At 36.8% G+C, this 26,787-nt stretch overlaps 1 protein-coding gene across 3 annotated transcripts; it reads right to left on the bottom strand.

Moving 5' to 3' along the window:
- Nucleotides 1-564: 564 nt before the first annotated feature.
- LOC125218738 (protein virilizer homolog) lies at nt 565-15,337 on the bottom strand. 3 transcript variants are annotated; one of them, XM_048120476.1, is made up of 30 exons: nt 15,124-15,337; nt 14,820-14,924; nt 13,683-13,771; nt 13,343-13,466; nt 11,881-12,543; nt 11,348-11,716; nt 11,020-11,124; nt 10,702-10,881; nt 10,019-10,160; nt 9,759-9,940; nt 9,497-9,582; nt 9,365-9,413; nt 9,028-9,094; nt 8,475-8,956; nt 8,293-8,392; nt 7,194-7,327; nt 6,658-6,725; nt 6,368-6,584; nt 6,033-6,248; nt 5,755-5,910; nt 5,599-5,652; nt 5,304-5,518; nt 5,135-5,204; nt 4,678-5,006; nt 3,691-3,853; nt 3,206-3,605; nt 2,223-3,094; nt 1,390-2,136; nt 1,232-1,303; nt 565-877 (listed from the first exon to the last, which is right to left on the bottom strand). In XM_048120476.1, the coding sequence occupies exons 2-30, from the start codon at nt 14,892-14,894 to the stop codon at nt 857-859; spliced, it is 6,447 nt and encodes a 2,148-aa protein (XP_047976433.1). In that variant the 5' UTR covers nt 14,895-14,924; nt 15,124-15,337; the 3' UTR covers nt 565-856. The 3 variants fall into 3 exon arrangements, with proteins under 3 accessions (XP_047976433.1, XP_047976432.1, XP_047976434.1); XM_048120475.1 differs by having other exon boundaries at nt 2,223-3,605; XM_048120477.1 differs by lacking the exon at nt 15,124-15,337 and having other exon boundaries at nt 2,223-3,605; nt 13,738-13,771; nt 14,820-14,886.
- Between the last annotated feature and the right edge of the window lie 11,450 nt (nt 15,338-26,787).

Raw genomic sequence — 26,787 nt, 5'->3', positions numbered from 1 at the left:
AAATTAAAAAAAATAGTACAGTAGTATAAAAATGCTAGCAGGTAATATACGTGTTCAGATTTAGAATTTCCTTAATAGATTGTGTTTGAATTTGTTCTTAACAGGTTGGATTGTACTGTATCAAATCAATCCGAAAGCAATCCAATCCGCATGATTTGTCTCCCCTACACTCGAAAGTTCGAACAATAAATATACCCAAAACTTGGTCCTAAAGCATGTGGGCCAAACAATATGAGTACTTTTTGAAAGCTCATATTTTTGTAATATGCAAAGCAATTCAATTATGGCAGACGCAATGCAATTCGATTATGGCAGATGCAATGCATTTAAAGGTGCTAATAAATGTGGAACCTTTCTAATGACTTTGAAATCCAGATTTGGGCGCGAATTTAATTTGTGAGTTAATACAATAGCTATTTCCATGATCATCCATGAAATATTTTAGAATTAGTTTTTGAGTATTTCATTTATTTTTGCTGAAAATAAAAACATAATGGAGGTGAACAGGGGGCGCGAGATGCATGTCTCTTTTGGATATTGCTATATACTTCTACTATAAAGAGCTCTAAAAATGCCACACATGATCGTTATGTCATTTTTTGTCCTTACAACATACAAGGAGCTTAAAATGCCAAACGGTTCATCATCTTGTAAGCTCATTCTATCCAAACACTTTGACAAGCTTAAAACATCTTTTAAGCTCTTGAAACAGTTTAAAGCAATTCCAAACATCCCCTTACTAAATGATGATAATGATGATGCTACATCCCGATAATTCAATAAAAAAATGTAAAGCAATGTACAAACATATCTTCAAAATCAGGAGCCTTTATAAGATACAACCGCCAGAAATTTCCTACAATGGACCCAATCGCTCCTGGTAAACCATGGCAAAACATGATCAGAAATAGTACTATTAAATTTGAAACTGTCTAAAATAAAATACGACTGACGATACAGAATAGCAAGGCAGGTTGTGAGACATAAGCACCAATGAAACAACAAAAGGTCACTCCAGGAATTGCAGTAATATTATCTAGAGACTAGATGTCAATGTGCAAAATAGTAAACAACTTGTTTACTGAAGCTCTATGGCCTTCTGAACCTAAAGATATTTTAGATGACCAACAACATGCCAAGACAATGAACATATGCAACAAGCAAGAAAACAGTTTCAGGTATGAAATGTCAATAACATAAGTGGGAGCAGCAATTTTATATAACGTCAAACCTGAAGCATCTGCATTAACTTAGGATGCTGCTCCAGGAGCTGACAAAGCTTATCCCGGTCACTCAGAAGAGACTGCAATCAAGTTGAGTCAAACGATCAATTCATAACCCTATAATCAACTGAAGTCTGTAATTATATTAGTCTCGAGCTTTTAGTACCTGAATGGCTTCAGGGGATTTAAAGAACTCTTGTAGAGACATCCCAGAATCTAGTTGCTGAGATGTTTCTCCTGGTTGCTGCAAAACTCTTTGCTGCGGCGGCGCCGCCTGTGATGTAGTCTCCTGTTGTTGCGCCTGATAATACACTTGACCAGGGGATAGTTGCTGCTGCTGCAGCATCTGGGATGGATGAGCAGGAATCTGTAAGGAACCATGCAACATTGGTACTGCCAGCTCAGACTGTGGGGAAGATGCAACAGACGGTCTAAGATGCGGAGGTGGAGGACGGGGGATTTGTGGTGGCTGTAATGGCTGCAACTGTGTAGGTGTAGGTATGGGTTGGGCTGAAGGCATAGAGATGGTTAGATTATGTGATACATTCGCCATGTTGTCTCCATGTTGTTGGACTAAATTGTTTACATAGAGATTTACAGGCATGGAACCAGGCCTGAAAAGTAATGGCTGCATCGATGGCGCGGGGTAAGAGTTTAGCATTGAGTGTGATGCTGGGAGGTTAATCAGAGGTGCGCCAGAATTTTGCTGCATGTCGGGCTGAAAATAATGTGGTGATTGAGAAGTAGAATTTGTCATTGAAGGATTGCCAGAATAAGGAGGTGGTGTAGGAGGAAGTGGTGGAGGAGGTCTTGTAGATCCCGCAGGAGAGGAGTGAGATGTCCTTCCGAATTTTGAATTTTGCTTTGAGGCAGATGTGGAGTTTCCAGCCTCAGACATATAATCTGACTGAACCTGCAAATCGGAGGAAGAGTGAGAAACTACACGCAAGTAAGAAAAATGCAGAAACCAGTTTAAACAGCAAGTAGATCTTCACATACATTGTAGCCTTGAGGACCCTGAGTCTGAACATCTTGTGCAGACTTTACAAAAGATGAAGACTGACCCACACCAGGTAGCATATTTTGAGACGGCACGGATGAGAATGTTGATGGAGGTGGCATCAAAGGGAGAGGAGGCTGATTCATAGGAAATTTCTGGTCATAGAAAGCTTGCAACCCAGGACCACTTTGTTGTAGAGGTGGTTTAGAATATAAATGAGGTTGCATCCTGGAATCAGGAGGAAATCGTGCCGCAGATGAGGGAACCTTCATGTAGCTAGAAGCAGCACCTCCTGAAGTACTTGCTACTGCAGGGGGTTCAGTTGCATGAAGAGGAGTTCTGATTGGTAAACCCTTTGAGACATCTGGCTCAGGGAACTTCTTATCAGAGGAAATGCTTGGTTCTCGAGTCAAGGGCATCTCTGGGCGAGATGCAGACATCCTTGATGAATACTCACTCAGTGTGTTTTCATCCATGTTTGATACAGATGGAGTAGCCAAGTGAGAGAACTGGTTGCTCTCATTCACATCACTCTCGGTCTCCTCTACTATTGAATGAGGAGGAGAATGTGGTTCAATAACAGATGCAGGTTGTGGCAGATTATCATCCGGTTGTGGAAAGGGCAATTTATCATCCGGCTCAGCTTCTTCAGCATCAAAAACAATATCAATTCCCTGAAGATCATCTTCGAGATCCGATTTCAACTGCTGAGGTTTGCTGGACTTGTCTCCATCTAAGTTGTCATCTGGGGCTGTCATTTTCGCAAGGGTTGCAACTTCATTAACTGCTACCCCCGCGACATTTTGGCGCTCCCTTTGCCTGGCCATAAAGACGTCCACATGAACTGACGGTGGTCTCCCGCTAGCAGATCCTATCCGTGGGACAGCAATTACATTAGAACTGTTAGTACCATCAGCATTTCGTTCTCTCGCAACATAGTCATCCACATGCATAGAAGGAGGCCTGCTAGTGTTTGGCTTACGCTGTCTGAAGGTATCACGGCGTGTAGGGGCAGGTGGGGTAGTGACGGGTACCATCCCCCTAGAGAATGTACTCTGTGAAGCAGCCTCTACAACTGAGTTCTCCCCTCTGCCATGCCTATTTGGCCCCTCGAGAGAGGAGATCTTTCTTTTTGTAGAAAGACCTGTCTGTGTCATTCTATTACGCATATTCTCCGGACACTCCCAAGAGAACATTGTTCCGAATTCATCCAAGCCGTAATCTTCAATCAGCTCCATACTTCTATCCGCAAATCTATGCACCCTTGAAGGAACTGGAGGAGTAAGCAATGAAGTGCAACGGCGGGCAATTTCAGCATCAGCTTCCTCCGTGCCAGATGTTTTTTGCATTAAAAGCATTAATAAGCTTGCAATCTCCTTGATCTAAACAACCATGAAAAAGAATGAAAAACAGAATAAGAAAGAACCCCTCATCAACAAGAAGAATTAGAAGGAGAGTGATAAAAACCTGATGAGGCATAGGATGATTCTCAGATGCTGATTTATAGCTCGCCTCTGCTTCCAACAAACTGATAAGCTCCTCAATTTGCTTCACTTCATAAAAATCTTCCAAAGAGTCCTCTCTCACTCCGAACAGGAACTTGATTGCAGAAACCCTTTCTCTATTCAGGCTGATTACAAAGAAAACATGTGAAATATTTGACATAAGCATTTCAACTCTCATAAAACTAGAATGTGTTCATAAAAGAATCATTGCAGTAAAGATCAAATTTTCTGTGATTTTGTTACTGTTATGTGAACTGTCACCACCTAAAAGTCCCACAATCAAGATACTTCAAGATTTCACATGGTGCCTGCTACTGATAAGGAAATCTGGAATAGTAAGAGCACAGAGAAGTAGTCCACAACTATGAAGACAGAAAACCTTTTAAAATGCAAGCTTTTACATCCATGTGTCACACTGTTAGTAAAATAGTCTACTTTCCATTAATCAACTCTATGGCTACGCTTTACAAGAATAGTTAACTGTCTAGCTGTAGGAGTAGAGTCCATTGACCATGAATACGAAGTCAACAAACACATATTTTCCTCACTAAATGGGAGATCACAGTCATGCCCATCAATACGCAAAGTTCATTCACTCCTTCCTCTAAAAAAGTTTCACTCACTCCTTTCTCTACAGGATTTGCCAACAGATAACACCCTCAAACGACTCTAAATATCATTTGGAACACCAAAAATGAACAAATTAAGGGCTAAAAAAGTTCATTGTGCCCATAGATACACTCTCTAAAAAAATCATTTCCCCAGCAATGCAGAACATTATGACACCTTGCATTTAATTAAACACCCCACAAATGACTTTGATAATCAGACAGCCAATTCATATTTTCAGAATATGTTCTAGCATAACAAATTGAAATTCAAGTTGGCTTAAATATAAATAATTTTAAGTATCAAGAGAAAAAAAAAGTACGAAGAACAATTTGCTTACCTTTCCCCATCAATGCAAAAGCCTAAAGCACCTGAGGCTAATGTGTAAATTGCTGAAGTAACCTGTGCTGCAGGAACATCCTTAGAATCAATAGACTTTAACAAAGTGGTCCAGCAGCACAATAATGGAGGATTCTCCTTCAATTCAGTTGCATAAATTATGCCACAGCTTGTATTGCTCTCATGTTTGATTTGATTCTCAGAATCCTCTACAACAGAGGGCATAGCGTGCTTCACAATAGAAAGTAAAGCATTCCGGCCTTCAGCAGAGGAAGCCATCTCTTTGAAGGCAGACAGACAAGTAACCAATTCTGTTGCAACGGGCAAGACCTACGATATGAACTTATTGTGTTTATATAGAGGCAGGGATGATATAGTATAAAACTGACAAGGAGATAATCGCATGATATTTTAGTTATAGATTTGTATGCAGATAACAGTATTAAAAAGGAACATACCATGCAGAACCTTAGGATATATATCCAAAATGTGGAACATTCTTCAACAGTAAAACAATAAGGGTTACTCCTGGAACAACCAGCGAATATTTATGACATGTCAATGTCTATCCAGGTAAGTGTTATGAAAAGAAGGTCCCATCTACATACACAAATGGAAAATCCTGACCTTTCATGTACTCCAGGATACTGCAGGGATGTACGCCCATCGCTAATCAACGATAAACACTGAAACACTGGTATACACCAACTAAGAACTGGAAATTCATATTTTGCCAGATTTATGTTCCCGGGGAACTGCTTTACATCAAAATTGGCACCTCCTATACACCTCTCTAGCACTTCTGTTAGCATCTGAAATCCACCTTCTTTCAGCAATAGTGGCTGTCATGGAATAACAGAATTAGACAAACTACCTATTTGATGGAAAAAGGAACAAGTTAGTTTTGAAATATGAAAAGTACCTTAGCATTTGGATGCTCCAATAAGATAGCAAGAAATTTAAGTAGGCGGTTAACCTGCAATTTAAGAGGGAAAACAAAAATATATTAATGAAGTGAGAACAACTTAGGAGTACAGCAACAAAAAGGTATAACATTAAAGCTAGTCTTGCTGATAACCTTGTAAGCGTCCACATCAGACAACACAGACTGCTCTAAGAGGCGATGGGAGATCCATGAAACTATTGGTTTCACCAATTGTGAAGCATAATCAATATTGAGACATGCAATCCGAATAACAAAGACACGTAGAACTTCTTGCACAATGACTGATATCTGGCATGTTACAGAACTGTAGTAAGATAAACAGATAAAGCATAAAGAGCAAGTTGAACTTGGGGACTAACCCACCATGCCACACAATTTTAGCTTGACAAAACATATACATGGACACTTACACTAGCAGCACAATGCAATATAATATCGCCAAGTTTCAGAAGTTGGGGAGACAATTGAGCTATTAGCTTTTCAGAGTTGCCAGGCCTTAGATACCAATTCACTTGTTTCTCCTTTGGTGGACCAAGTAATGTCCCAACAGCCATTGCTCTTAGAGGGCTCAGAATTGGCATTCCATTCTTCCACAGCCAGTAACTTTCATCTGGTAACAAATCATTCTTGAAAGACATAAAATTGGAAGAATTAGTCATACTGACATTCTATTATTATGCAAAATGGATTACAAGATTCACCAAACGCTTGAAATATAATCAATGTAATCTTAAGATTCGCTTACTAGTAGACAAAGCAAGCTGCAAGTTTCCTTAGGACCCAGTGCCAATAGTGAAGTTGCATGAAGACTATCAAGGACAAAGCGAAAAAGGCCAGGAGTCCAACTGTACACTGGCCAACAGGCTAGTGCTGATGCTATAAGATGGCAAACAGCACCAAAACCAAGCACGACTTCTGGGCAAGAACTGTACAACTCTGCTCCACAAGCAGCTAACTTGGGGCTACAAAGAAGCAGTATCAACTATAGTGGCACATAAATCTGTAGAGAATATTAAAAGATAATTTTTGCAATACCTCACTTCTCGATGCAACTGTAAGAGTACATTCATTAGTTTGGTGTTCCGGTGTTGCTCCTTCGATTCCTGAATATAGCAAGAAAAACTCATACACTGACTGAAGTTGGAACCATTCACCATTATCAAAAAATAGAAAGTAGTAATGTGCTAGTGGATCTACAAGTGTACTCCGCATTCCCTTTCATGGAACCATTCACCATTATCAAAAAATAGAAAGTAGTAATGTGCTAGTGGATCTACAAGTGTACTCCGCATTCCCTTTCATGTGGGCATAAAAGGTAGTAGAACTTCCTACTCAGATTTTATCTAAAATTCCCTGTACAACCTTAATCTGGAAACTCCATGAGAAAAACGACACATATCCAAAATCATTAAAGTTAATATGAGCAATCTTTTGATTGTGTCACAACTAGGACTGGACCAATATAAACTAAATAATTCCAGAGCAAAATAACATTTAAATGACATCAAAGTCTGGATTTGCACTGGGAGCTAGTGTAAACTGTAAAATAAGAAAGAATTGTCACCACGAACCTGTAACTCCTGCAACAGATTGATCAGCAGGACCAGCGAAGGAATAAGCAGATCAAACATGCTTTTCTCACGATTGCGTTCTATAAGTAAATCAGAAGTTGAATTTCCCTCTGCACCCTCATCAACAAGATAATCTGCTCAAGACAGTTAGTCATGCATTAAGTTCCTGAATCCTAAGCACTCAAAAGGTATAAAATGTAGTAAGAAAACTAAGATTCAGCAACCATAACAGGTTATGATTTTCTATTCACTCATTTACTCTGTAGAAGGCTAAGGGATAAAATGTAGTAAGAAACTAAGATTCAGCAACCATAACAGGTTATGATTTTCTATTCACTCATTTACTCCCTACCCAACAGGCTTTATAGCTTAGTGAGACACCTATGATCATTGACTTAGTATAGCTGTTTTAGATACTTTTAACTTTTGGATGGGAATGTCTAGCCATGTAGGCGGGTAAGTGTATCTAAGTACTTCTATAGTACACAACTTAATAGGTGTATTATTCTATTTTTATTTGGATTTGACAATGTCCAACATACATAATAAATTAGCAGTAATGCCTCCAGAAAGAAAGAAAAAAAGCAAAAAACTATGGTTATGGGCTCTTTAGAACATCATCTTGTTCTGATAATGGTTATGGTTGCTTCACTATCAAGTGAGATGAATATCACCTCTTCTGTAACTTGAACCATCCATATCAGTAGGACCGAAGAAAAGGAGACAAATTAAACTCCAAAAGTGGTTAGCATGTACAGTTTACATTCCCGAAATAAAAGGTGAGTCCAATCCATGTCTAACAGGAGTCAGCTATATACTATACTATTATAAAAGGACAGGGTAAGCATGAAATTTACCCATAAATATAGTATGCAATGCAGCTGTAAACAAAACAAATCATTGAGAATAAAAAGCTCCTAATCGATGAATACATTCAGGTAGCAGTTTTGTGAGAAAAATTAACATACGACAACAAATCACTCAGCAGTCGGCAGATATCCAAATTATGCCAAGTTCACTAACAAACATTTATTCTTGTTAGAATATAGCAATGTTGTCAATGTGCTCAAGGACCTTCAACACAGGAATGAATACTGACCATAAATATTAGATGACCTCTCAAGCATGAGTTTGCAATTGATCATAATAGCATGGATAACCATCACAGCACCTTCATTGTAGAGAGCAGTAGCAGCAACCTTATATTAAACATAGAGGACTTGGTTAGTACAAGTCTGTTACTAGAAAGTGCCAGGAATGAAACTAACAAGAGCATCATACCGAATTTTCTGAAATAAACGCCAAAATACGAATTGCTGTAGTGAGCTGAGCAATAGAGGTATCGCGGAGAATAACACCTGGAAAATCCTTCTCTGTAATCCGTTTTCCTAAAAGATTATCAACAATGTTGCCATCAGAACTAGTGGAAGAATCTCCAACTACATTATCAACATCCATCATGTCAGATGCTAAAACACTGTCTGAAGCCATGTGAACGTCTCCTCCAGAAGCCAAAACAGCAGCATAACGTAGGAGTCCAATTGCTCCTTTTTTATGGTAAACTACACCGGCATCTATCCATTCCAATAGTCGTGCAGGAGCATCTTTCTTGTTGGAACCTGGGTTGGAAGAGTGTAATGCAGCATGCATTTCCTTTGCATGGTCTATCCAAGATGTCAAAGAAGTGGCAGTAGAATCAGTAACAACGACTTCCAGAATCTCAGCGGTTGAGTAAAATATGGCAAGATTCAAAGGTGAAACTCCTGCAAGTTAAAGATTGCCACTTATAAGTATATTAGAAAACTGTGAAACCCCATTCAAATAACTGGCTTACCTGTATTCGGTGAAACAGGTTCAAGCTCCTTTCCAGAATGCAAAGCAGGAATCAGAACTTTGAACGCCTACAGTGCAAAAGAGCAAAGATCCACATTAAGTGGAAGCGACAAATAGAGCCATGCTCCAGACATCAAAACTTGAAGGGAAGAGAAATATATGCACCTCACCGCCCTCCAGAACAAATTTGATCAATTGTGATGATTTCAGAACAAATGCAACTAACCAAAATTACAAGGCATAATATGGATGATGTTCATATATTTCAAGGACCATACAGAATAAAATGGGAATACTTGGCCACTCATAAATGTAGTAGAAGAGTATAAATTTGCTACCTCTGGGAAATTTACCAAGACCAACAGAGCCTGGCGTCCACACTCTGACCTGAAATAGACGACCCCAAATCCTTAAGCCAGTTAGAAACATGAATAAGTGTTCACCTTAGAGAACCTACAAGCATACTCTACCTGGAGAGACGACAAATATCCCAAAGCACCCATAAAAATTCTTCAGTATTTGGAGTCAACTTGCATAACCTATCCACAGCAACAACCTGGAAAATATTAACCAGAAAATGCAAGAAGTTCTTAACAAGAAGTTCAAAGCAAATAAATATTATTAATCAGAGTTATAAGAAAACAATCAACCTCAAGAACTTGAACCGGGCCGTATCGAGTAAGCAAATATCTGAAATGACATAAAAAACATAAAGAGATAAAAAGTACTTACTGCCCTCATGTGCATCTCAACAATCATGCCAACATCCCTGGGACGAACAAAGAAGCCTCTAGACAATAACACAGACGCATAGCGAAGTGAAATAAAGTCCCCATTCTGAATGCCATGGATACCCCGCAAAGCACGGATGACAATTAAGGAGACTTCCTGGTCCCGTAGAAGAAAATCTAATCCTGAAAGAAAAATTTGATAACATTAATACAACAATATCTTAAAGCTTGATTAGGTGTGGAGGTAGCAGGAAATCTAACCTGAGCGACAAAACAGGAGAGAAAGAATTATAGCTTCAACATTCAAGACAATGTCCAAGAACAAGTGCATTGCATCCCCTGTTTCAGATCGCAAGAGAGAAGATGATAACAATGCAGCTGCCAGAGGAAGGAATCCTCTTTCCTGTCAAGAATAACGGAATTAATTAAGTAGCACTAGGGGAAAGAGGAAAACATCACATAAATTTGCAAAAGTATAAAGTACACAGTAATGGTTCGAGTAATCATTCAACAGCATACCAAAGATATCCGATTAAATATGAAAATGATACTACACTCTGTCAGCTTAAGCTTTTAGATGAAGTAATCAACGCCATATCAAAGCCAGGCCATAACAAAAGATCGTGTGTTCAATTCTCGTGGTTAGCCATTCAGAAAAAACTCTGCATGCAAGGGTTTGGTAAATTGTGAAAGAAATATTAAGTACACAGGGATGAGGAGTCCTAATCAGGGTTATTGAGACAAACTACAGGAAATAACTCAACGACTAGAAGTGTCACACAAGGAAAGCATATAACAGGCCGAAAAGAGCCCAATGCAAAAACAAAGAGCAAAGAATAAAATCATAATGTCAACAATGCATATTATGGAAAGCAAACTATGCATCATTTCAAGATTGAAACACAGGGAATGCAAATAGAGAGAATCATGGGAAAAGAGCATACTTTTAAGATGGAAAGTAAATGTGAGTCAATGTCACAATTCAAAAAGCGACAACTAGATTGATTGATCAAGCTACTTGTTGCTTTATATGCTAATGACCCAGCATCACCAAGGATAAGAGATCTGCTTGCAGCAGCCATTGGAGAAGGATCCTCAACAGGACCACTCAACTTCATTAAATTCTGCAACAATGTTAGTTGACAAATTTCACTTAGGGAAAAGTATGTTTATGAGCTAGACAACTAGTTCTAAGAACAAGAGCACTGAATAACATAGCAAAATAAGCAGGCAATACAATGAATAATACAAATAAAACTAACCAAGAGTTTCTTGAGTTGCACTTTAGCAATGACAAGCAAGTCCGAGGTATAGTTAGTAACACGGCCATCAGTTGGTATGCCCCTAAGTACTGATAATACTGCACACTGCAGACAAGCGATCGTATAATTACGAACTCTAACAAAATGAAATCATCTGTAGTCACAATATAAGGTGAAAATGGTTCTCATATAATGTTTTATCATCTGTGAGTTCATATTTATCTGCCTGTATTTGCATGTGTCAGTTTACTTCATTCAAACACAAGATCGTACATATGTACTTCAAGACATAGCTATCACATATACAGTTCCCATGTGTGGAATGTACCTCATATCTGCAAGCAACTTCATAAAACCGGATGCGCTGAAGTACAGAAGTTGCAAGGGATGCAACATCATGCCTCTGGTTATTCAGCAACAAGTTCAGTATTTGGTTGTAGCCATCACTAGTGCCAGCTGGTATATTTTCATCCTCCCGAGGCCACCATCCTAGGAAAGCTTCACAACCCACAGAATGCATAGTAGCCTGCTCAATAACTCCTAGCAGCAGTAATGTAAGACTGGTAGAATTGTGGATTCGATGTGTTAAGATATATACCAGCTGCTTCATGCCACCAGAATTAACGAAATGAAAGCAGTTCTCTCTAGTAGAACACAATAAAAGAGCCACTGTGGACCATAGGATTGCATTCTTATTCTGGAGACAAAACGAAGAAGTAAAATCAGCTTCTGAAGGCACATTACATGGTACAGAGGATGCATGAAACAGAAAGAGAGGAAAATTTGTGATGTGATCCTACAGAAATTTCAAGGATGTGTGACAGATGTCATGTTTTTTCTGAGGATGCAGATTACACCTACCTGTGAAAGATATTTATATCCCACATTATGAGTGCTGCTACAGAAGTCAAAACGGCACTGGAGAGTATCCATCAACTCTTTGGAAGTAGAGCCTTCCTCAGATTCAAGAAACAAGAATTCTCCAGAAGCTTCCGCAGACGGATCTCTTGATTCATTCTCAATCATTTTATAAAGGTCCAAAAGTTCCTTTTCTGCGTCACTAAGAGTTTGATTAGTATCTCCACCACTTTTAACTCCATCAAAGCCCAATTGATTTTGATCAATATTATTATGAGAGGAGCCAGTTATTCTATAGGTTGAAGCCACTGAAAGTAAGGAACTAATAACATTATCAGCTGCTGCTAACCCAACATTCTGAGAATCTAAAATTCTGAATACTAGTAACAGAAACTTCCTTAATTCAAGCGGAATATCTGATTTTACAGCTGCCTGAGATAAAATTTTCAAGGGAGATACAAGTTCCTCCATTGTCAGCATAGTGGAATGGAAGGCAGGTGGTAAATCTTCTACGTTTCCCTCAACAGTACTAATAGTATCCGTCAAGGAGCTATCTAAATCCACTCCTATGTTGAACTGGCCTAGATCTTCTGCTGTATTCCCATATATCACCATGCTTAGGCTGCGATAGCTGCCTCTAACAACCAAATGATTAGTAACCACGGCCTACAAAAAGATGATGCAGTGGTAAGTTTTCTGGGTGGAGATACACAAAAGATGAAGTGCTATGAAAATCCAGTCAGAAAAAAATAGAAACTTTTTACATATTCAGCACATATCACGAGCTTACTAACCTAGTCAATTTTGCAAAACATAATCAACTAGTATAACATAAAATCCAATGTAAATTAGTGAGCCAATGATACCATTGTACGCATTAAACATTAAACATTAATCAAATACAGTAAGAATCAAATGCATTGACTAGAATTTCTTACATGAAAAGTGGTTCCTAAAAAGTTGTTGGTGGCCCCACTATAGAAACTTAAGCATATATAAATAACAGATTGCCACATACATGCCTAGTGAGATATGAAAGTGGGGCAGAAAGAATTTTGCAAAGCAATCAACTTCAACTATTGATCAACTTAGATTAGTGAGACAGTAATTTCACTGTATGACATTAATCAAATACAGTGAGAATCGAATGCATTGACTAGATCCTACATGAAAAGGGGTTCCTAAGAAACTGTTGATGGGCCCACTATGTAAGCTTAAGCATATATAGGTAACAGGTTGCCACATGCACGAGCAGTGAGATACGAAAGTGGGGTGGAAAGAATTTTGGGTAAAAACATTCAAGATCAGGCATGATGAGGACCCACCAAAATCTTCTTCATAACATAAAGAAAAAGTCAGACACAAAAGAAGATTAACAAATTCACTCACAAGAGGTAACAATAGCTATTATGTAGAAATAGCTCATCTTGAATTAAAGTAAACATCATGAATTGATAGTATATACCTCAACCTCGAGAACAGTTGATGAAGAGTGTGAATACAAACAAGGAAGGCATAACCGCCTAAATCTTGCCTCTCCTTCACATTGAACAAAAACCTCCAGAGCAAATGATGGGGGTGAAGTAGCCCTATAAAAAATGTGATATAATGTTTAGCATCCTAAACGGAATGTTAAAAATTTATAAAACAAAAAAATATTGCATGAAAAATTGAATTAATAATTAGATATTTTCAAAAATATTCTCTTGCGTGTGTTTATTTCCAGAAGTGGTTGAGATGCTGTATTATCAACTTAAATAGCATCCAGTCGATATTAATTTACAAATAAATGACATCCATAATACCCCATAAGCTTCACTGCAGGGCAAATTGACGAAGCATTCTGCTCAAGGAACTCACAAGCAGAGATGATAACAGGCTCCGAAAATATCACCTGATATAAAAAAAAACTTAAGTCGCACTATAATACATAATTCAGAATGGTGATGAAGCAGAACTAGGGGGGAAAGTAATACAAAATCTCACATAAAATGGGCATAAACATGCATCAGGTATTTATAAATGTTCGTAAGTGCATACATTAGCATACCAGTAAACAGCATAAGTGAAACAATCCACATTATCCCCTAAAGAGATAGGGTCATGATGAAGTTGGTATAAGCTACATTTTTTAAAAAAAAACTTATATATGAAGGAGGAAATTACAAATTAAGGAAAATTACAACTGATGTCAAGATGGCTCGAACTCGACATCTCATACAATAATGTCTAAGCTCCTTGCCACTAGGACAAAGGCTCTAGACGAAGTTGGTCTAAGCTAGATGGAACATAATGGAATGTAAGAAAAACACCAATACATAAGTATCTAAGGAACCCCCAACTAAGGAACCCCGTGCCCCCCAATCTTAGGAGATGGATTAGAGATTCATCTAGCGAGTTCACAACTATGTCAGTCTGTCAGAACAAAGAACCAAATTGTTGGGCGTATCAAGGAACAAATTCTGCCCCTAACAACTGCATTCTAATTTATACTTCAAGCGAAATTCAATTCTACACAAAACTTTAAATATGCTAACTAGATTATACAACAGTTCACCACGTAATAGCAAAGGAAAATCTTTTCATCGAAACCAAGGAAGTAAATCAAGAAAGCATAATCCACAGTTTACATGAGAAAAAGAAAGGGAAACAAACTGCCTCACTAGCAAAGCTGTGATCTAATTAAAAAGACAGGGGAAGTTTGCGGTGCATGAAACACTGAATATGACTCCACATATCGAGTAAGAACCTATTATAAGGTAATACACAGTCCAACTAAGTCAAGCAAAAACTCTATTCAAGCAAGCATATATATACATATATCAGTTTGAGTGAAAAATAAAAGGAAAAATCTTGCAGGGCTCGCAAGGCTCTAACCAAAAATTGCTCCCGACGGCATTAAGCAAAATAACCAGAAACAGAGAATCAAGTCACAGCAATACCTCATCGACGTATTCATCGAGATGGGGGTGAACGAATGTGTGAGCATAGAGCACGCCGGGGTCAGGACGGCCCATTGCTATTTCTGGTAGGCCGAAACAAACGACCTGCGCAGGAAGGAAGCAGACCTGTGTTTAGGGCTTTAGTGGTTTTGGTGCAGAGAGAGTTTTGGGACTATTTTCATAAATACCAAACAAGTTTTAAATATCTTATACATAGCATAAGAAAAAAGAAGAGGAGCTCAATCTAGAATAAAAACAAAATCAATACAAACAGAAACAAAATAAAATTATAAGATCAGAATACCTGAATCGAACTAAATCAACCAAGAAATGAGAAGCAAATCAAGAACTGCTACAACACACCAGCGAAGCAGGCAGGGCAGGCGAAGCTATCGGGCGGAAAGGTGAGCGCGGCGGCACGGCGGTGAGGCCGGCGGGGGAGGAGAAAGAAGGAAATAAAAGATGCCACTTTCAGTAGGGTTGGAGGGAATTCCACTTGATAGCATATCACTGCGATTTTAATTAGTTTGGGAATTGGGATTTTGGTAAAATACATGTCTTGGTTTTTTATTGTTGGATTTTATATGTATAAATATAAATTTTAAAATATTAATTCATGTTATTAAAGTAAATAGATAAATGTAAGTATAAATTAATTTAGTAAACCTTTTTTATTTAATTTATTAATTCATTTTTTGGTATATTTATTTTATTTATTTAAGATTTTTATATATAAATTAATTTAATTATTTAAATACAATATTCAAGCTATATAATCTATTTAAATCACTAAATGTAGTATACATAATTAGAATTAAGTTTATTTTGATTTATTATATGAGATAATATATTGATGTTCAAGACATTTGTTTTTAGCACGAGTTTTATGAAAACAATAATAAATAGTTAAATTTGATGGAAATTAAATTAAGAAAGAAACTAAATTAAATCCTACATCGTTTTCTCTTTTAATTACTTTTACTATTTATTATTGTTCTATCATTTTTATAAAATATATTAAAGAAAATAAATGTGTCACTTAAACTAGGACAGATGGACCATTTCTTCTTCTTTTTTTTTTATATTCTCAAAATACTTGAATCGTTCATTTCATAGTAACAGGGACCAGCCCCACATCTAATATGCTATTATCCTCTGCTTCAAACATAACACTCATAATAAAATTAATTATTTTATTGACTCATTTTATTATTTTATTATTTATGTTTTATTTTTCATTTTATAATTCAAAAACTAATAAAATTACAATTATAAAGAAAATGTACATCCCCACGTCGCATTAAAATGAAAAGTTTTCATTTTTTGAGTTGTCCCACTAAAAATGAAACGTTTCCTAAAATGGAAATAATATTATCACTACTTTTTCTCTTTTAGTTTATTGTTTCTCTACTTAACTCACGAAACAACACTACATAAAATATGACGCTGAAAAGCAAATGTTGAATATTTAATGGGACGGATACATCATTTTATTGAAATTCATCCATACTGAAAAACATGTCTCAAGTACTTGCACGATTCTAACTGATGTATACAAGAAACTATGTATCCAATTTTCACCGGATGTGAGAATAGTAATTTTATCACATCATGTTTTACTTATTGACATGTGTTATGAAAACCTACCTAAGCAAACAAACCTAAGTCTTCCGCATTGTAGAGACAACGAAGCTCGATTCAGTTGGTAAGACGCTTCCCCTCCAATTAATAGGTCGAGGGTTCGAGTCATCACGACGGTAGACGGTGAACCATTATTGATACTTTTTATAAAATTACAAAAATAAAATAATAAAATAAGTCTTACGCATTGTAGACTGAATAGTAAAACGATACATCGCAGTAGGTGACTGACTCAGGTCCAAAATTAAACAATTATCCACATTTACGCATTACGCGGGAATGAGAAGAGTTATTTTGGAAAAGATTTTTGGATCCTGTTTTTTTCAGCCTTGAAATCCGAGATTGGTGAGAACCAATTATAATTACCAACGAATTCCTAAATTACCCCTTACAGTGACATGAAACGTGGACTAGATGATATAGGTATGATAAATGGTGAATTAAATCTTGGACGTTTATTTTTAGATCTAATTGTTTATATATAGTGTGCTTGATTTTGCATTAGGGGATTGCTTTTTCATAAAGCACATCTCTCTCTTTCTATAATAGGGAAATGATATGTTACATGTCAAGTTTGATGGTTAAATCAAAGCTCGAATTGTTTGCTTCTCAATAACTTCAAAATAACTCAATAAATCACAAATTGAATTGATTTTTATGCTTCTCAATAACTTCAAAATAACTCAATAAATCACAAATTGAATTGATTTTTAAAAATTTTGTAAGATTAAAAATGTCAATATCATTTTTTAATATATCATAATCAAACTAAATATAGAAGCAAACAACGCTAAATGTGCATCAAACGAAAGTGGTGCTCACATAAGGTATGTAGTATCATTTTCCACGTACTGGCAAAAAACTAGCTATAAAAGTTGTAGTATGCAATCACATCGATTAATGTCCACTTAAAAGCTAATAAGTTGTTCATATTTAACATTTATATTGTGGAGTGTGTGAAATTAATACTGGTGGTTCATATTCTGAAAATTAGAGCATCTACATCTATGCTCTTGCCAAGAGCACAGATATGGGCCCGGACCCACCTTTATTCATTTTTAATTCCCTGCTACAAGAGCACAACATCCACATCCATGCTCTTCCGCAACTCAAGGGTCCCACCATTCTATTATTCAATTTAAATACTTCAATTACTAAAAACATTTCCACAATATTAAAATGCATTAAAGATACCTGAAATACTGTTAAAAATTACTGAAAATTAATGATTACATGATTAAAATCCTAAAAATAAAAAATTACATAATTAAATTAATAATAAAAAATTTGAAGTATGAATAAGAGATAATTTGATGTAAAGAATGGATGATGAATATGGGTACCTATAGATGATTTTGGGATAAATTTTTTTTAAAAAAATCAAAAAAATTTGAAAAAAAATGGTGAAAAACAACTATATTTTTGGGAATCCGAAATTTGTTTTTCTTTTTTTTTTCTGGATTATTTTTGATTTTTTATGAATTTAAAAAAGATAAAGATTAACTGAACAAAAACGAGCCTAATCAGGAGGCGCCACGCATGCCTGCTCTTCGGCATGACGGTGCTCTTGCTATCGAGCACGTCCGTGCTATTGACAACAGCACAGCGACGAACATGGCACTCGTTGTGCCTACGACATGGCGGTTGCTCTTCCGAAGAGCACTGCTGCAGAAGCTCTTAAAGTCAACTTATATCAACTAATGTGAAGTGCAATAAATTGGTCTATCTGTGCAATAAATGCCATCAATGTTGAGCAATGTGAAAGGAAATTCTAGAGCATTATAAATGGCAAATTCATCAATCCAGCCATGTCCTTTACAACCTAAATAAATTATAAATACGATATATAAGTTAGAATATCAAATAATCCATCTCAACAATTGAAACACGGATTTTGAATGTTTTTAAGACCTTGACTTGGCTAGTTTTGATTATTCATGCAAAATATGTTTGTACTTTGTACTAGTATTTGGTATTTTGACGTGTTTTGTGAAAAATGTGCAAAGTAGACATAGGAAATGGCAGAAAAAAGGTCGAAATTGAAGTCCGAATGAGCTGGACCAACTCAACGGTCCGGTGACCCAAAGTCAACTGTCGCCGAGAAGTCCAGCGGTTGATGGAGATCCAGCGGCGTGTTGCGAAAATCAAGTGAGCTGATATCCTGAGTTCCCGACCAGCAACCGCCGAGATGAAGTCAGCACACACTCCCACCCCGAGTTCGATGCCAAGGAGTCCAGACGCAATTCGGGGACCCACTGAGATTAGAGAATGCAAGAAGAGAAGATTGACGACTTCAAGATTTAATCCTTGGGTTTTAGCTTTTATGTTTTTAATTTTTTCATACTTGATTATGGATTTTGTTACCTCGTCTATGAGTAACTAATTTGTTGACTTCTAGGGATTTAAGAGTAACTCTTTGTGATTATTTAATTCATATTTTTTATGTCCATGACTTATATTTACTTCGATTAAAATCCTGTTCAATAATGATTCTAATTGTGTGACACAATCTATGCAGATCAAATGGCATGTGGGGAAATTGAGAGAGGATCAGGTACGGATCTAATATATGTTTAAATGGGGCAAATGCCTCACCTCAATTTCCAGTATATATATACATATAGGGTAGTGATGTGGACTCAATTTCCACTTTTTAAGCTGAAAAGTGGACTCATTTTGATACATTGTAGGACAAAAGACCAAGCTCTATGAGAGAGAGAAGAAAGTAAAAAAGGTTTGAATCTGATTAGTAATCAGCCCTTCAAGATTAATTTAAAATGCTTCTACAAGTCCACCATTGCATTCACCTTTGAAAGAGCTTCGTGTGGATACCTCGTACGCCTCAATCGGAGCCCGGTAGAAGAAGATACGGTTGTTTTACGAAGACTGTGCAATGCAGTGCAAAACGCGCGACCGGACGTTTTCTAAGTCGCAGATCGCCCGACCGGGCAAATGTTACTGGGCCTGTTTTTGAGTCCTAACTATTTAAATAGCTAGGGCACAAATTCCAAGGCATCTTTGGCGGCTGGGGACGAATTTTGAAGAGCATTTAGAGCTTGGGAGCCATTTTTGGAAGGAGAGAGAAGATCAAGCTCCCTTCCACCTTAAATCAAGCCTAATATGGTAGCATTTACTCATCTTCTTCTATTGTTGCCTACTATAAATAGCTAGATTTTAGGGATCATTCTACTTTATTAGGGGAGCTTGTAAATATGAATTCATGACTTTGTTTTGATAGATTTCCATGTTTTGGTTCTTATCTATGTTTTTATCTCTATCCGTATTGGGTTTTGCTAGCAAACCGGTAAAGACCTTAACCTCAACGTCTCTTTAACTTGGAGTAGGGAACTAACATAGATAAGGAACCCTAGGCTAAAACTGATCATGGGATAGCCCGGGGTGGAACTTGTGTGTTGAATGTTTTTAGAAGCCAAACTCGAGCTTACTATGCGACTGTAGGAATGCGGGGTTGGTGAGTAGAGCCTAGGAGACGTGATCAGCTTATCCTAGGTGTAATATTTCACGATCAGTGATCAGCTGCGTGAGAGCGTGAAATCAACACGATCCCGATAAATAATGGAAAGTAACTAGACTTTAGGGTTCATGTGAACAAGTGACCCAAACAAGCTAGAAGTAGTCTTTCTTCTCTATTGTGTTTCTCTTGCATTTTGTGCCTTCTCGTTTAGTACTTCAATCGCCTCTTGATAAAAAAAAAACCCAAAATTAACCTATTTTATGTTTTTATGTTAGGTTTAATCGTTTTAGAAATTAACCTCCTCCATGTGAGTTCGACACCTTTTATACTGCATTGCACGTCTGTATACTTGCAAAAGTAGTATTTTTAGGGATTTATTACTGGTTTTGTGTACTAAAATTGCACCCTAAAAATCACAACAGGTAGTGATAAAACACAAACTGGAAATATTATACAAACTCCAAACTATGATTTAGACTGTTAAAAAATGTCAACGGACGACAAAATAACAGCAACAAGAAATGTCAACGCAGTGTCAACACAGTATCAACCGTTGACACCGTGTTGACGTTTTATGTTGCTATTATTTTGTCATTTGTTAATATTTTTTAATGGTCCAAATTATAGTTTGAAGTTTGTACAATATTTATAGTTTGCATTTGATTATATTTCTATACATATATCCATTATGTTAATCTAATCCTAACATATTCACGATAATTTACCCCCCTTCATTTAATAAAATAAAAATTTACTTTCCCCTCACTTATGAAAAACACCGCTTGCACCATCACACATAACAAAATATAAGAGACCCAATACCCAAATTAAAATATATAAATATAAATTTAAAAAAATAATAATTAAAAAAAAAACCTAAAATGTTTGTGTTCCTTTTGAAAACAACCGCATTAACAATGGTCTTCCCCCAACACCCAAATGTTTTCTCTTATTATTACTCCCTAATAAATTTTTATATTTATTTATAGGTTAATTTTTTTTTCCCTTTCCTGGCTCCGTCCATGGAGAGGGTCCATATGTTAGATTATGATTGATGATACTAGGCCATGTTTGTTCGGCATGAAAATAAAGTTATCAGGGAAAATAATTTCTAGCATTATGATTTGTAGGACTATGATTTTATGATTTCTAAGATTTATGATTCTTGGAATATGATTCCAAGAAATATGATTCCTTATAAATATGAGAATATTGTGTTTGGAAATATGCTAGAACTATGAAACTATAATTTTCATTTACTTATAAAAATCTATGTAATAAATAATTATTAAATAAACTATTATTTTAATTATATTAGATATGGAGTAATAAATATAAAATTATGTAAGAATTAATTGAATTCCATCGTTGCAACCATTTGGTTCACTAGTATCAAACTAATATTAACCCTCGCGCTATGCACGACTTAAATATTTTCGTTTTATTATTTTGATATTGTAAATAAACTAAATAAAATAAGAAATAATATCATTATATAAGATTAAAATTAAAATATATTGTATATATATCTCACTTTTATGACCGATGTAGCATTCTGTATTGTAGATCATATAAGGAATGTGAATTCCATAATGAACAAAAAATATTTATGGAAGAAAATCCAATAATGAAAAGAGATAGCCAATGAAAAAGTGGATAGAAACTACCAAATGAGAGCTCGTTGTTGATATCAACATCTTTTTTTTAGTCCCACTCACTCATTATTTACAGCCCCAGCCCCTTATCCTCCGTCTCTCCAATGATGGTGCCCTAGCTGCCAATGATCCGATTTGTTAAAATCGCAGCTTAATTCTTTGCTTAAAATCTGTGTTCTCAACTCTTACATAGATCCGATGAGTTAAGGTAGGCGTACGACTCTGCAAATATGATAGCATGTTCCTAGTGGCGAAACTAGAAGTTTAATATTGGGGGGGCCAATTTACCATTCAGTTGTGAGGTAATTTTGGTTTCGTCGTCGCCAAAAGCTGATACGACCTAAGTAAGGACTACGAGAAAGATGGATAATATGTGCGAAATAATTATTTCACTTTTCCATTTATTCATAACTGTATAAGTACTATATTTCGCTAATTTTTGTCTTCATAATATTGCTTCATGATGAAATTTTGTTTAACTGATAAATAAAGTACATTAAAAATAATTTTTTTGAGATATATATTGGATAACTTGAAAAACAAATTTAGTGATATTATATGATTAATTACACATTTATTGAACAAAATCTAAAACTGAACATTATGTATGAAACTAAAATACAAAATGTATACTCAAACAAACACTAATAGGATTTGGACTCCATACCTGATGGAGGAAAGGTAGACTAAGCAGCCATCTGCGCCAAGTATACTAAATTGTGAAATTGGTGGGGGACCAACCCCCTCCCCCCCTCCCAAGTAGCTTCGCCACTGCATGTTCCCCGTCCATGAGGTCTTTACATCAACTTAAAAGAGAAGTACCTCTCTTTCCCATTTCTTTCTTCTTTTGCAAATAAATTCCAATTCTGGAGACTGCATTCTCACGGTCACGGATGTCAGTATTTATAGACCAAAATTTATGTATTTTAACTTAAATTTTTTTAAATTAAATTTGAATTAAATTAATACACTTTTAAAAGCTCTTTGAATAAGATTAAAAAGCATCGGTTTTAAAACTTGATTTATTTCAAATTCTAACTTAAAACCTGAATAGAAAAAAAACATAACTACAGTTACAAACCACATTTATAATCCAATAAATTTATATATTAGGAATATAATTGACAATAAATTTAATAAATCGTTATAATCATATTTAGGACACAAATAACCTTCTTCTCATGAAATACCACTCCATTTGTATATTACTAATGATTAATAATCATGATAAATGACCCGTTACAAATCATATTCTGTATGATTTCAGTTTTGTATAAGAATACAAATTTAAAATGTACGCATGATTCATAAATATTTACATTTTGCCCCAAAACTCGGCTTTTATATATGTATAGGTTCAAGTATGCACTCCTGTATAAACTAAGAACAACAAATTGATGGATTGAATGAGTGGTCAATTCCAAGATCCAATTTTGATTTCAATTTCATAGGCAAAATTAAAATCAAAGTGATACTCTTAATTGAGAACTGGGTTCCACCCCAAATCCGCAGACGATTGTAATGACTGATGATAATGGAGATGCAGATTGGCGCTTTGGGAGAAAGGCTAATCTGAAAACACTTTGATAAAAGAGGTCAAGTTATATATATTTATATAACAATAGCATTCTTAAATTTAAATGTTAGAGCAATTTTTAATCATAGCATCATTTGTTAGTATCGTCGACTGCAACATTAGTCTGATATTGTCCGCTTTGGGTCAAGCCCTCACGGATTTGATTTTGGGTCACTCCCAAAAGGCCTCAAACTAATTAGGTATGGATAGCACTTATATAGTAATCCAACTTCCCTCATTCATCCGATGTGGGATAGGTTTGCACCCAACAAACCTCCCCTCAAACCGAGACCACATCGGGAACATATAGTCGATACATTGAGATATTACGGGCCCGACTCAAACTAGAGTCATCCAGCGCCCCACTCGATCATGGGTCATCCAGGCCCGACCCTTTGGTCACACAGGGCCCAACCCAAAGCCACCTTGGCTCTAATACCAGTTGTTGGGAAATAAACACAGGCAATCACGAATATAAAGGAGAATGAACACAATGAATTGTTTACCCAGTTCGATATAATGTGTATCTACGTCTGGGCGATGCCAAGCCAGGTATTTCACTATATAATTTCAGGATGATTTTACAATGAGGGGGCACCTCTATTTATAAGTAGAATAGAGAGCCCTAATTCTAGTCAAACTAGGAAACATATTCCATAAGGAAATATCTTCTATGGAATAAATCTATCACAAGGAAATATACTTCTAGGAAACAAATCCTAAATATGTTAGGAGATATTTTTGGCTCCATAATTAACAATCTCCCACTTGGAGACTAACAACTCCTACGCCACCATATCCTCGTGATCTCATCCCTGCATCCGCTTAGCATCGCCTAACCTTCTCATCAAGTTCCAAGGCCAATTGAAGCTATGCATAGCTTCAATTTCTCTAAGGTCACCACCTTAGTAAACATGTCTGCTGGATTCTCACTTCCAAGTATCTTCTCAAGTTGCAGGATTTTCATCTCCACTAGATGTTGAATGTAATGATACTTCAACTCCACATGCTTTGTCCTAGAATGAAACGCTGGATTCTTTGCCAAGAAAATAGCACTCTGACTATCACTGTAGAGTATGATACTTTTGTTCTCCTTCCCAAGTTCATCTAAGAAACTCTGCAACCACACCATCTCCTTGCTTGCCTTCGTCGCAACTTGAAGATCGGTTGTTCAGACTGTGTGCACAGAAAAGAATAACAAGATTCCTAGGTCCAGCAAATCCACTAGATCACAAGGTCTAGGAGCTCACTGGTCGTTGGAAAATCTCGGTCGTCGGACACACAGAATACTTCTTCAAAAACCCTCAACCACTTATACTAAAACTTAGCACGGGGAAGTAGGGATCGATCCCATAGAGATGGATGCGTAATGAACATGCTCAAGGATTTGAAAATTATTTTTGGGTTGGCTGCTGCCACGCATTTTTTTGGGTTGAGGAAATTAGACTAAACTTGGAATTGAAATCTACTACGCTAACAGCTAGATCTAGGCAGAACAGAAATCATGCATGTAAACTGAAATCGAGGCAATCACTAGATCCAAAAAACTATTCTAAATTACCTAGACCTGGGAAATAAACTGACGGTGGGGACCATGACTGAAAAAGCAGAGTACGGACGAAAAGTTTGAAAAACAACTAACTAAGGTACTAACTAACAGCGACATCATCTTCTCCAACCAATTTGCATAAAAACTCAGAAGAAACAGGTATGAGCGTAATCGGAAATCGAGCAGACTGGATTTAAGCAATTTAACGAAAAAAAAACAATTACGAACTAAGCAGATCTACGGCTACTAGACGAAGTAAAACAGAAAGTAAACAGAAAACTCAAAATCCATGCACAACTCGACTTCCCCTGTTCAGATCCAACCTCGGATGCTAAATCCACTCCGGATCCAAGCATCCGACACAAACTCCGGCCAAAAACATTCCATAACTACAAAATCACCAACAACCTCCGATCAACAACAATACCACAGATCTACCGCCAAATTCCCCAGATCAAGCACCAAAGTGACAAAAACAGAGATTAACATGCAACTTGCCGAAATAAAACTTCAAACAACAGGATCAACGTAGATCAACACGAGATAACACAAATATAACAGAAACTAAAGGAATGCATAGATAATCAGTAACAACAACAACTAAATCGACTTCCAAAAGTGAAGTTCGAACGAAATAAAGTGCAAAAGAACCGAAAGTAAATAGATTGTATCTTCGCCCTCACGCGGACGGTGTTACGACGGACTTCCTCTGAAGATGAGACCCTTAAAACCCTAAACTACCCCAGAACTCCCATTTCCCAAGTGTGTGTGTTGTGTGTGAGCTAAGAGCGAAAAATCGTATCCTCCTTTGTGTGTTGCATGCTCCTTTATTTATAGGCGTTGAAGTGGGCCCAGCGAGGTATAGATAGACTTTGTTGCCCTCAGCTATTGACTCCCTTCTTCTAGCCTCCTTTTCCTTCAATTCTGCTTCACTTTTCCTTCATTCCTTCGCTAGTCCGTTTCCTCCAGCTCTCCTCCTGGATCTAGCGATTCTGTCACACACCTGGCTTAAAAACTGTGTTAGACCTAGTAAAATATAGTGTTTTCACCATATAACCGATGCATGAAATTAGCCTTATCAAATTGCTCACACTTAAACCATACTTGTCCTCAAGTATAAAGACAAGAAAAAGAATAAGGCGAATTTCAAAGCAAGGTTATCCCCTGACCGACTCTTTAGACTCTAGACAGACTCCTAGACCTAGACACAACTTGAAACTAAAACACTTAAAGAAAAACACATAAACACATATGCATGAGCTAGCTTCAACTTTTTGAAAACCGTCCCCACAAGATTAAGGTCAATCCAACAGGCTGCACTCCTCCAAATAGGCCCTTTCCCTTCCTCTACCTAGCCAATCTGTCAGTTCGTCAAGATAGCCTCTAACTTACCCAATTGTTGGATTCACTCGATCACTCATTCCTCACCAGGGATGTTAGGATCGATTCTCTCTTAAGTTATTGCCACACCACTGAAGCGTCGGGTTATGTGAGTTTCCTCCTCTTTTCCTAGGTCAGGTTATTATTGTCCCTGCCCTTAGACACCTTCCCCCTGGACTTCGTCCAGCTTATACCTCCTTCTTTTTTATTTTCATTTTTTTTCCTTTTCTCCTTTTTCTATTTTTTTCTCTTTTTTTTTCCTCTGGACTTCGTCCAGCTTATAACTCCTTACCCTGGACTTCGTCCAGCTTATACCTTCATAACCCAATTCCCCTATTTTTTCTCCTTCATGACTCTTCTCCCTAAGCATTCAGTGGCGGCCCATTTATATGTGTTAGCTCAAAGTTATTAAAGGCTTATAACTCACTCTTAAAGTAGGGCTTCACAACTAAGTAAGTAAAGGCATCCTCTATCGTTCTTGCTTCATTCAGATTGACTTGGCTTATTAAAGGAAAAAGGCTTCTAAGTTGAAATATCTCCTATTTTCAATTACTTTTACCAAGGAGATCATGCCGTATTATATTCACTGGCTCATGTGACACAAACAAAAAACTAGACCTAAAGACTCTTATCATGCTGACGATTACATGCATTGACTCCTCTCCCCCTCCCACTTCACTCAAGCTTGTCCC

Source organism: Salvia hispanica, chromosome 4 (genome assembly GCF_023119035.1).
Source record: "Salvia hispanica cultivar TCC Black 2014 chromosome 4, UniMelb_Shisp_WGS_1.0, whole genome shotgun sequence".
In the NCBI taxonomy this organism is placed as follows: domain Eukaryota; kingdom Viridiplantae; phylum Streptophyta; class Magnoliopsida; order Lamiales; family Lamiaceae; genus Salvia; species Salvia hispanica.
Note: the sequence above shows the minus strand (reverse complement) of the source record. Positions and strands in the feature narration are given on the sequence as shown.

Bases quoted from the DNA above. Each gene is read 5' to 3' on its own strand.
- LOC125218738 (XM_048120475.1), bottom strand. From the start codon at position 14,894: ATGGGCCGTCCTGACCCCGGCGTGCTCTATGCTCACACATTCGTTCAC. The intron at 13,467-13,682 runs GTATTATGGATG...CATTTTTTATAG, and splicing joins CCTGCAGTGAAGCTTATGGG to GGCTACTTCACCCCCATCAT. The intron at 11,717-11,880 runs GTAGGTGTAATC...TTTTGTCTCCAG, and splicing joins GATATAAATATCTTTCACAG to AATAAGAATGCAATCCTATG.